This window comes from Nicotiana tabacum, chromosome 18 (genome assembly GCF_000715075.1).
Source record: "Nicotiana tabacum cultivar K326 chromosome 18, ASM71507v2, whole genome shotgun sequence".
Taxonomy (NCBI): Eukaryota; Viridiplantae; Streptophyta; class Magnoliopsida; order Solanales; family Solanaceae; genus Nicotiana; species Nicotiana tabacum.
Window position 1 is genome coordinate 148,514,767 of NC_134097.1, and position 12,294 is coordinate 148,527,060.

Genomic DNA, 12,294 nt, shown 5'->3' on the forward strand with positions numbered 1-12,294 from the left:
CGAGGCCCGGCCCGTTAGGCCCACTAAGGCCCGGGCCCGGGACAAAATACAGCATCAGATGTGTTGGATATCTCATAAGCATCATGAACATTCTTTTGAATAGTTTGTTTTAAGTTTTGACTTTTAGTGAATGAAATATAGTCCTGTCTTTTAATTTTTTTAGTATTTATTGTGATATATTGGAACAATATAAAAAGTTATTAAGTTTTGCGAATTTTTTCCATGAATGCAAGAAAAAAGTTCTGTGTAACTTAGTGGAGTATATATATGTTATAACCAAATATATGTGTATGGTGTAACTTAGTATATATTTCGATACCGTATGATATTTCGATATTATTTTTTTAATACCAAATATCATACCTAATACCAGTTTTTTTAAAACTTAAACCAGTTACCCTATTAAATACCAACTTTTTTACGATAATTCTGCATTTATCATGCACAGCCCTAAATTACCTATAAAAGGGAAGTTGGTGATAGTTTGATTCCCAAGTTCTTTTGCCAAAAATCCATAATGTTTTTTCCCATAGAAGCCATTGTAGGAGCAGTAACCCTAATTACATTTCTCTTATACTTCCTATGTACAAAAGAATCTCAAAAACATTCAAAGCCCTTACCAACGAAAATCCCCGGAGGATGGCCGGTAATCGGCCATCTTTTCCACTTCAATAACGACGGCGACGACCGTCCATTAGCTCGAAAACTCGGAGACTTAGCTGATAAATACGGCCCCGTTTTCACTTTTCGGCTAGGTCTTCCCCTTGTGCTAGTTGTAAGCAGTTACGAAGCTTTAAAAGATTGCTTCTCTACAAATGACGCCATTTTCTCCAATCGTCCAGCTTTTCTTTACGGCGAATACCTTGGCTACAATAATACAATGCTTTTTCTAGCAAATTACGGACCTTACTGGCGAAAAAATCGTAAATTAGTCATTCAGGAAGTTCTCTCTGCTAGTCGTCTCGAAAAATTCAAACAAGTGAGATTCACCAGAATTCAAACGAGCATTAAGAATTTATACACTCGAATTAATGGAAATTCGAGTACGATAAATCTAAGTGATTGGTTAGAAGAATTGAATTTTGGTCTGATCGTGAAAATGATCGCGGGGAAAAATTATGAATCCGGTAAAGGAGATGAACAAGTGGAAAGATTTAAGAATGCGTTTAAGGATTTTATGATTTTATCAATGGAATTTGTATTATGGGATGCATTTCCAATTCCATTATTTAAATGGGTGGATTTTCAAGGTCATATTAAGGCAATGAAAAGGACATTTAAGGATATAGATTCTGTTTTTCAGAACTGGTTAGAGGAACATATTAATAAAAGAGAAAAAATGGAGGTTGGTGCAGAAGGGAATGAACAAGATTTCATTGATGTGGTGCTTTCAAAATTGAGTAAAGAATATCTTGATGAAGGTTACTCTCGTGATACTGTCATTAAAGCGACAGTTTTTGTAAGTTCATCTGTCATTATTCATCTATTCAGTTTAATTTTTGGTTAATGGACAGGTTAATAATAATTTGAAGCAACGACAAAGTTGTCTCTGTATGTCACAGTTTTGAGCAGTGAAAGTAGGCACTAATGCTTGCATTATGATAGGTTACCCTTTTTGTTAGATTATCTAAATACTACTAAGGATGATTTTATATAGTAAAAACATAGAACGATAAACGAAAACAGATGAGATTTTTTTGGGGCCTGATTAATTTGGATTTTTCGGGCTTTGGGAGATAAAACTGTCTCTACTAAGTAGAACTTCACTCCAGAACTTTAGTTTGAGAGATTTGATTAAGGATAGAAAATATTTATCACTATATAATTTTTGATAGTAAGAGATGAGAAAATATTTGTATTGAATATCATTTGTATATAACTGTATTCTATTTTGTCCACAGAGTTTGGTCTTGGATGCTGCGGACACAGTTGCTCTTCACATAAATTGGGGTATGGCATTACTGATCAACAATCAAAATGCCTTGAAAAAAGCACAAGAAGAGATAGACACAAAAGTTGGCAAGGATAGATGGGTAGAAGAGAGTGATATTAAGGATTTGGTGTACCTCCAAGCTATTGTCAAAGAAGTGTTACGATTGTATCCACCAGGACCTTTGTTAGTACCACATGAAAATGTAGAGGATTGTGTTGTTAGTGGATATCACATTCCTAAAGGGACTAGACTATTTGCGAATGTCATGAAACTGCAACGCGATCCTAAACTCTGGCCAAATCCTGATAATTTCGATCCAGAGAGATTCGTCGCTGACTTCCGTGGTCAGCACTATGAGTATATCCCGTTTGGTTCTGGAAGACGATCTTGTCCGGGGATGACTTATGCATTGCAAGTGGAACATCTAACAATGGCACATTTGATCCAAGGTTTCAATTACAGGACTCCAACTAACGAGCCCTTGGATATGAAGGAAGGTGCAGGCATAACTATACGTAAGGTAAATTCTGTGGAAGTGCTAATTAAGCCTCGCCTGGCACCTGAGCTTTATTAAAACCTAAGATCATCTTGCTTGATCATTGTTTAATACTCCTAGATGGGTATTCACCTATCTTTTTTTCAATTAATTGTCAGTACGAGTTTTCCTAATTTGGTAAGTTTGTAAGAGTAAGTGAAGAAGGATTGTGATATAATATATAAAGGTTTGCAGAAAATAATTGACTAGTAGTACCACAATCTCAAATGTAGGTGTTAATTATCTACTTGATCCATAGCTTATTCTGAGTTTGAAATTTGCCTAATATCATGATATTACTCCATCAAATTTAAAGTGATTTATTCTTATGTCGCTCGGGTCTTTAAAAATGTCAGTGTATTTTGATCATATATCAAAATATGAATTATTTTTGGAGAATTAGACACACTCAAAAATACTTTTAAAGGATCTGAGTAGATTTATACAAATTAATTTTAGAGTAATGTATATCATTGATGTCAAAAGACACTACATGGGTTTTCCAATTTTTAGTTGTATCATAGCACTATTTTTTTGTGTTAGATGAAAACCTAACATGAATGCGAACTCTCGATTATTTTTATAAGATTACGTTTTTACTGTATACGCATTAAATATTTTATTTCTTATATCTCAAAGAAATCTACATAAAATACTTCTTGAATTCTTATAATTAACCGCATGAAGTGCAGGGTAATTCACTAGTTAGCGTTATTAGTTCTATCTAATTTATTGGCTTCAGTAATGTATTTCTGTAAACTTAATTTTATACTTTAACTAGTAAATTTGTTGCGCTTCCCGCGGTCTCAAAAATAAATTAATAAAATATAAAAAAAATCCTTTATAATTTTATTTCTTTAATTTAAAAAATTATAGTACATATAAATGTTATTCGATTAATTATTTCCAAAAAAGAGAATAATTGAAGGGAAAAAAGGAATGATAATTATAAATGTGTTTCTTAGAGATAAATATGCCAAATTACGCGACCTCACACACATACATACATATATATATATATATATATATATATATATATATATATATATATATATATATATATATATATATATATATATATATATACACACACACACACACACACACACTTGCAAAGTACACTATTCCATATAAATACCATGCACAGTCTTTACAAAGGTGAGATTGTGAGTAAACATAACCAATTGAAAAGGAAAGATTACATATGACCATCATGTGACAAGATTTCAGCCGTAAATATGTTCCATGAACCTAAAAAATGATCAAATATGTTAGGATACTACCACAAAATAAGATTGTTGTTGAACCTCACCAATTGAAAAAGAAAAATTACACATAATCAACATCCGTCAAAATTATGTCTCCCGAACCAAAAAAATTACCAAATATGCTAGGATATGTATTTGTAATATGTGCAACTAATATTATGCTATACTATAAAACTATTAAAAAAAATTAAGACATATGCAAGCATGAAATGAGTACAAAAGAAGTAAGTGAATGAAAAACAAAATGAATAGAGGTAGAATTGGGTGCTGGGGAGAAGGATATAAAGATAATTAATTACTAATTAAAAGATAACCATATTAAAATATGAGTGTAGGAAGAAAATAATGCATATGTTTAAATGAGGAAGGAGAATGAAACTAATAAGAAGGAAGAGGATGCGTTAGGAATGACGGAGTCGTTTCGGAAAAGAGTATAAATGATATAATAAAGATGAAAGAAATTAATGACATATTGAACTATTAAAAATAAAATAAATGAAAAATGAGGGGAAAGAAGTAAAAAAAGGAGAAAAAATAATAATGATGATCATGCAAAAAATCTTAAGATGAAAATATTTATCAAAATTGAATTGCTCATACAACCTCTATCTTGACCAATACGTTAAGATTTAATGTAAAAAAATTTAAACGATGAATGCAACAAAAAGACTTTTAGATGAAGTATGCAGTAGGTACTTTTTCTAGTTTGTCATTATTGGAGTTTTATTATTTCTAGAGATAGTTGATCCTTTCTCTTATTAATCCATATAGGTGAAACTACACATTTTTCTCGTCTTTTGCCTTTCCTCTTGTTCTTCTCTTCTTCTTTTTTTTGACTTTTTCTTTCTTATTTATCTACTCATTCATCGAACCATCTCGAAAGCACTAGGATCCGGATCTGTCTTATTGATCGGCTTTGGTCGAGCAATCGCTACATTTCTTGAACGGCTATTGCCTACATAAGCCCTCTCCCTCTTTTCAAGGAAGTGAGTCTCAGACCCTATGTAGTTCTCGGTCCTTTTTTATAAGTTCCTGACAGGTTCTTTTGTGGCTCTTCACTCCAGCCCTGAAGTAGTCTGTGAGCCCAATCTTTTTATCCGCGGTGGTCTACCCACTCTCTTAAAGCTTTCAATAGCTTTGTCTTTGCTATCGAAATAGGATGTGGTTCGTCGGAAAAATCCTTCATAATCTGTTGGATCTTTACAAGCTTCTCCGGTCCTGGTAGAAGTACATTATGGTAGGATCAGTCACCCGGGCAAACAACCCTCATCCAAGAAGAATTGTGCTAGCCCCCTCCCCCCCGATCCCTATAGAGCGAAAGAGCTGCCTAGTGATCCGTAGGTTGCAGCACGTCCGGTCGTTAACTCCTCGCGCCGCTTCCGCCGTTTCTAGGACCGACCGACGCCTCACCTGCACAGTTTTTTTTTGAATAAAATTATCAAATGTCAAAATATTAAACTCAAATATATTTCTCATAAAGTAGTCCAAAAATGTTAAGCTATTGATATTGCGGAGTTTTGAATACTGAATCTTGTATGGAACATGAAAAATATTTGGAATATTGGTTCGCACTTTAAAATATTACATAATACAAAAAGGAAGAAGGTGTAAGAGCAATGGAAACACTAATATTAAAAATATTAACAGTCAGGAGTAAGTAAATATTATAAAAAGTAAGTAAATATTATAAAAAGTACCTCAAGTGTATCATTTGTTCCTCTCATAATTTGTCATAATTAAGGTTGGTGTTGCATTTTTCAATGTCATTAGCTACATAGATCACGTAACTGAATAGAAATATTACTTAGAAATCATATTCATGTAATTGCTCCATGTCCTCTTGTAAAATAAATTAAAAGGAACAATAACTTGGTATTTCAAAAAATAAGTGAGTGTATTTTTTTGTTCATCACATAATCAATGTTGGACTTGAGTGTCGACGTTGCCATACTTCGGTGAGAAGTAATAGAGAGCTAGCTTGAGGAAATAATTTATTCCATGTACTAATTCGAAAGAGATCTTAAAATGACAATTTCTGATCACTTTCTAAAAGTTCAATAATGATTAATCAAGCAAGATTGTCGCACTGAAGCCCCATACTGTCACGACCCAAAAATTCCTCCAAAGAAGTCGTGATGACACCTAGTTTCTAAACTAGATAAGCCTAACATTTACTGTAATAATATGGGTATTTACTAACTTTAAATTAAATTACTCTAAACAAAATACAATTCCCAAAACCGGTAGTACAAGTCATAAGCTTTTCTAAGAGTTATACAAAACAAATACATCACTGTTTCGAACAAAAGAAACATATAGAAATAAGTACAATTAAAGGTGACTCCGAGGACCGCGAAGGCTGCAGCAGGTTTACCTCGAGTCTCCACTGCAACGAACAACTACTATTGATCAAATACCTGGATCTGTACACGAAAATGTACAGAAGTGTAGTATCAACACAACCGAACCCATGTGTTGGTAAGTGCCTAGCCTAACCTCAGCGAAGTAGTGACGAGGCTAGGACCAGAGTACCAAATAAACCTGTGCCATATAGCGTACAAAAATAATAGGAAGCAGATAACAACGATGACAACAATGATCAACCAGTAAGATAAATAGTAGGCAACAAGAACACCATAAATGTTTCTCAACAAATAATAAATACAAGTGCAATCAATTAATCAAGTCCTTCAAATATAAATTTTTCGCCTATAAATCCTTCAAGTAATAATCTCTAAGATAATATGCTTTTCAATAAATATATTTTGAATATATTTCCTTCAAATAAATATCTTTCAGATAAGCATCTTTCGAATATAATTCTTTCGAGTAAAGGTCACCTTGTGACACCTTATTTCATAATCATAAATAATATAGGTCTCAGCCCTTTCATATTTTCACAGCACCTCGTGCCCATACTTATGTCACAACCGCACGGACAACTCACGTGCCATTAAATAAAACCATAATATTTTTCCCGACATCTTGTGCCCACATATTTCTGTCTCACATTGCACAACAATATTCTCATGTTACTCAGCTCATAGGTTCCATAACCCAATACAATTAAGAATGTTCAAGGAGCCTCATTCACTTAACATAAAGTAGAGTACAACTTCCAACCCAATTAGGAAATCAACAAGAAAAGATGAAGTTATTTTTAGAAATCATTTGATAAAGAAAATACCATTTTCAATTAAAGTACAATATCGAAGGAATCATTACCTTTAATACGAAAAATTAATAAATCAAAACATAGTAGAAATTCCTTTTTAAGTAAAGTATAACCTCAAACGGTTTAAGGAAACTTTAGTTGAGAAATCAATTGAGTTAAGAATGTAACAATTCTTGAAATTTGAAGTATTGAACATATTAAAATAATAAGGCGAAGTATTGTAAACACTATGGATTCCAACACAAAGGATTACAATAGTAAAGAGATCTAAACAGTTAATACACTTGAATTGTTAATAACAAGTAAACACAGCAAACAGAAAGTACACATCATCACCCTCCGTGCTTTAACACTCTCTCACCAAAATAATACACGGCATCACCCTTCGTGCTTTACACTCTTCCACACCCAAGCAACAATCACAAGAAATAAGGGTAAGGGAATCTATAACATCGAAATAAAATTAAGTAACAACAGAAAATCAGTAAATAAACGTAAAGGACAACATAACTCAATTAGAATTAGGAAAAGTCGAGGACAAGTGCAAGAAACAATAACAAGATAATACAAAGTAAAGCTGGGAGGGGACATGATATCGGGGAGTAACAGATAAAAATGAAGTATCGGAAATAAACAGAAGAAACTCCGGTTTCCATAATATATAAATATTTATATTTATATATATAAGTGGACGGCGTGCCACACGATCCCATAATATCATATATAAGTGGACGGCGTGCTACACGATCCCATAATATCATATATAAGTGGACGGCGTGCCACACGATCCCATAATATCATATATAAGTGGACGGCGTGCCACACGATCCCATAATATCATATATAAGTGGATGGCGTGCCACACGATCCCATAATATCATATATAAGTGGACGGCGTGCCACACGATCCCATAATATCATATATAAGTGGACGGCATGCCACACGATCCCATAATATCATATATAAGTGGACGGCGTGCCACACGATCCCATAATATCATATATAAGTGGACGGCGTGCCACACGATCCCATAAGGGGAGGATAACAACTCAATACCTTTAACCTGACAAGGGTACAACTAACAGCCCAAAATATCCCGATAAGGGAGAGTATATATCAGTCTACACATCCCGACAAGGGAGTACTCACAACACATTCTCTTTTTAAATCACTTCTTTCTCAACTAACACATTCATGTTCGAGCTAACGCTCCAAAAGTACACCAATCACAATTCTACCTTAATCGTTCACATTATATGAAACTCATCAAGTAAACAAGGAGATTGTGTCACATATTCGAATTAAAAGCAATTAAGACCCATGGTCATGCTAGACTCCGGTGCATAGATAACCGTCACCATGCCTATACACCGTACTCCACATTAACAAGTAGCAAATAGCATCCTAATCCTATTCCCTCAAGCCAAAGTTAGAACAAACACTTACTTCGAACTTCCACGGCCAACTCAAGCCTCAAACACCGCTTTTGCCACGAGTATTAGACTCCAAATGGCCCAAATCTAGTCAATTCAATTTCATAATGTAAATAACACTTCGAGTAACTGATTCTACAATTAGATTCTAAGCTAATATGCAAAATTATGTAAAATGACCAAAATTCCCCTCAGGCCCACGTCTCGAAATCTGGTAAAATTTATATTTTCAGAATCTTCATACCCTCACGAGTCTAACCATACCAAAATTACTCAAATCCGACCACAACTCGGCCTTCAAATTCTCACTTCAAGTCTATAGAATTTTCTTTTTAATCCAAAACACTAATTTGTTGATAAAAACAATAATAGATTCGTGTAAATTAACCAAATTCGAGTTAAAATCATTTACCCCAATCTATATGGTGATTCCCAATTCAATTTCTCACTATTCATCTTCTTCCTTCCCCAAAAATAGCATTTTCAAGACTCACCCTTAGGGTTCATACAATATCTCATTACAACTTCAAATAAAACTCATAAACATGCTATCCATACTCCAATATTACATATATATGAAGCTCAAGTGAAGGGATTATCTTTTGGTGGAGGAATCTTATTTTTTTTCTCTTTTTGGTGTTCTTGAAGATTCAACCCATTTCCTATGGATTTGATCCATAATAATGTTAGTATTCTCACTTAGTGATGTTATATAATCATCTTTATGCCAAAATAACTTACCTTGAAGTGTATCCATGGTGGAAGAGCTCCTCCTTCTCTCTAAAATTCATTCCAAGTTGAAGAACTAACTCATTCTCTCTCTAAACCCACGTTTTCAGCTCTTTAAAAAATTATAACTCTAGTTCTGCGTAGCCTACGCATGAAACCTACGATTTGGCTAGATTCTGATTTTGGCTACGCATGTAGCGTAGCCTACGCAGGTTGCGTAGCCTGCTCTGCTACCTTTAGTAAAACGGTCATAACTTTCTGTATACACCTCCAAATGACAAACTGTTTGATGTTATGGAAACTAGACTCATAGAAATTTAATTTGATAGTTTATGCCTTACACAAATCATTATATATATGTAGATACTATCGTCCAAAGTGAGGTCTTGTGCGTACTCATTTGCAACTTTAGTCTATTATGAAATTTTCCAACTTGGCTTAGACTTAGGACTTTCTTTAGACCCCATATCTCTTCTAATATGCCTCGTACACCTATTATCATATCTAATTGGTATCCATCATATTAATAGACCTCTTCCACATATAAAATAATATAATTAGAACACGTCAACTTTCTTACTTCGCCAAAATGCGCCGAATTGTCTTATGGACTTCTGAATCCAAATTAGGACACACGTCTAAGTCCAAAATTATCATACGAAGCTATTGACATCATTTAAATTCTACTTCGGGGTCGTTTACTCAAAAATCAACTCTCCGGTCAACTCTTTCCATTTGAGCTTCAAAAATAAGATTTTGTTTTTCTTTAAATTTAACTCCGAATCTTACGAAAACCAAACTCGACCATACATGCGATTCATGATACATATTACGAAGCTTCTTAAGGTCTTAAGCCGTTGAACAAAAAATGCTAATTCTTAGAACAAAAATTCGGGCCGTTACACATAATACCTCTTAACTAATGTTATAAAATACTTAAATGACGGTCAATGCATCAACAAAAAGTTTGTAATGGATTAAAGTAAGAATCGAACTTACCTAAATATCGCGATAAATATATCCATATGATGAAAATATTTTAATCCTTTAGTCATTAAAAAGTGCAATCATCAAAAGCAGAACATTAGAAGAATGAGAAGATGATCAGAACTTAGAACATGAAATCTATCAGTAAATGCATAACACAATTACTGATGCAACAGATTGTGAAAAAAATAAAGTTAATTTTTTGGAATAATATAGAATTCTCTAGAATGTCCTAGTTTAGTATCCTTGATATTTATCTAGTGGACATATCTAGATATTCTAGAGTGTTGTTAGAAGATAAGGTTGCTAGAATCTTCTTTGTACATTATCTAGAATCATCCATAGGGTAGTATAAATAGGGGGTATCTTTTTCATTTGTAAGTAAGCCAAAAAATCAAGAAAGCCTTCTTTCCAAAACAAGTTCTCCTATCTAAAATCTATCTTCTCTTTTCAAGCTTCCTCTTCTTTAATTGAATCCTCCAATCTTAGTTAACGATCTTGGGCTAGCAGAAGGTCTCCAAATAATATTCTTCTTCTGCTATTCTTTACATGGTATCATAGCCATAAGTCGACTTATGTATTTCAAGGTCGGGTTAGTAGTTGATTCAATTGGTATCTCTAAATGGATTTGGGTGGTCGTGCTAATGGACTGGGAATTGAGTTAACCAGTCCAACTACAAGGTCTGGAAGACTTGTATGGAGTCATACCTTGTTGGTAAGGATTTGTGGGAAGTTGTCAATGGGAGTAACACAAGTCCTCCTGCTGACACATCAAAAAATAGCAATGCACGTAAAAAGTGGAAACAAATTAATGCTAAGGCGGAGTTTATCCTAAAGAGGTCCATCTCTCATAATTTATTTGATCATATTATAAGGTGTAAATCAGCTCATGAAATATGGAGGACTTTCGATCGGCTGTTCAACAAGAAGGATGAAGCTCGGCTATAGATTTTGGAGAATGAGTTAGCTAACACCACTCAAGGTAATCTCTCGATCGCCGAGTATTTTTTGAAGGTTAAAAATCTGTGTTCTGAAAGTTTTCTATTGAATCCGAACGAGGCTATCTCTAAAGCACGAATAAGAAGAATTATTATTCGTAGCATAAAACCAGAATATATTCCCTTTGTTACATCGATTCAAGGATGGGTTTAACAACCATGTTTGGAAGAATTTGAGAATTTGCTATCGTCACAAGAGCTATTAGCCAAACAGATGGCTGGTGTATCTATCAAAGAAGGGGAAAGAAATGCTCTTGTCGCCGATAAAAGGAACTTTAAAGGGAAATCAAGAGATAGCATGCACTTTCAATCCTCAAGTGGTTTGAGCTCGCCAGGAAAGAAGGGGGAGTCTTCCAGCAACGGTAAAAAGCCTTTAAAATGTTACCATTGTGGCAAAGTCGAGCACATAAAAATATATTATCGAGCCAAAGAGAACAATATAGCTTAAATCGAGGAAGTTGCTGAAGAAGAAGAAAAAGAAGAAGACTGGGGAAAGTGCTTCACAGCGGAGACTCGAGCAATAAATGTCATGGCTTCCATAAATTTTGAAAGAGACTGGATCGTGGATTCAGGATGTGGGCACCATCTCACTGGAGATCAATCCAAATTATCCACCTTTCGCGAATACAACAGACATGATGTCATTGTTACAGCAGATAATACAGTCCATAATGTGGATAAGGAAGGCATTATTGTGATCAACGAGAAGCAAAAAGACACTATTACCCTCAACAGTGTCTTTCACGTTCTAGGTATGAAGAAAAATCTATTTTCAGTTGTAAATGATGTATATGCTAGAAACTATTTGCTATTTGGCCCACGTGATGTGAAGTTCCTCCGAAATATCAAGGTACTCAAGGCAGATATCAATCATTCAGGTAAGAGAGTTAACGATTTATATGCCTTATCTGCCTCTAATTCATATATTGAGAAGATGAGTAGCAATGATAATACACATCTTTGACATGCTAGACTTGGACATCTAAGCATGGATAAATTAAAAGTCATGGTAAAGTTGAATCTAGTGAAAGGTTTGCCTAACTTAAGAAATTTTGATGGAGGAGAGGCTTGTGAAGGATGTCAATATGGAAAGGCACATCGTCTTCCATTTGACAGATCCTTGTCAAGGTGCAATGCCCCACTAGAACTTATTCACAGTGACTTGATAGGGCCAACGAGAACTCCTTCATTTTCAGGCTACTCTTATATGCTAATTTTCATTGATGATTTTACTA

The 12,294-nt window shown here is 34.2% G+C and overlaps 1 protein-coding gene across 1 annotated transcript; it reads left to right on the forward strand.

Moving 5' to 3' along the window:
* Positions 1 to 454: 454 nt before the first annotated feature.
* Positions 455 to 2,522, forward strand: LOC142172849 (nicotine N-demethylase CYP82E4-like). The gene is made up of 2 exons (XM_075236515.1): positions 455 to 1,459; positions 1,902 to 2,522. Exons 1-2 carry the CDS (start codon positions 518 to 520, stop codon positions 2,505 to 2,507), a joined length of 1,548 nt encoding a protein of 515 aa, XP_075092616.1. The 5' UTR covers positions 455 to 517; the 3' UTR covers positions 2,508 to 2,522.
* Positions 2,523 to 12,294: the final 9,772 nt, after the last annotated feature.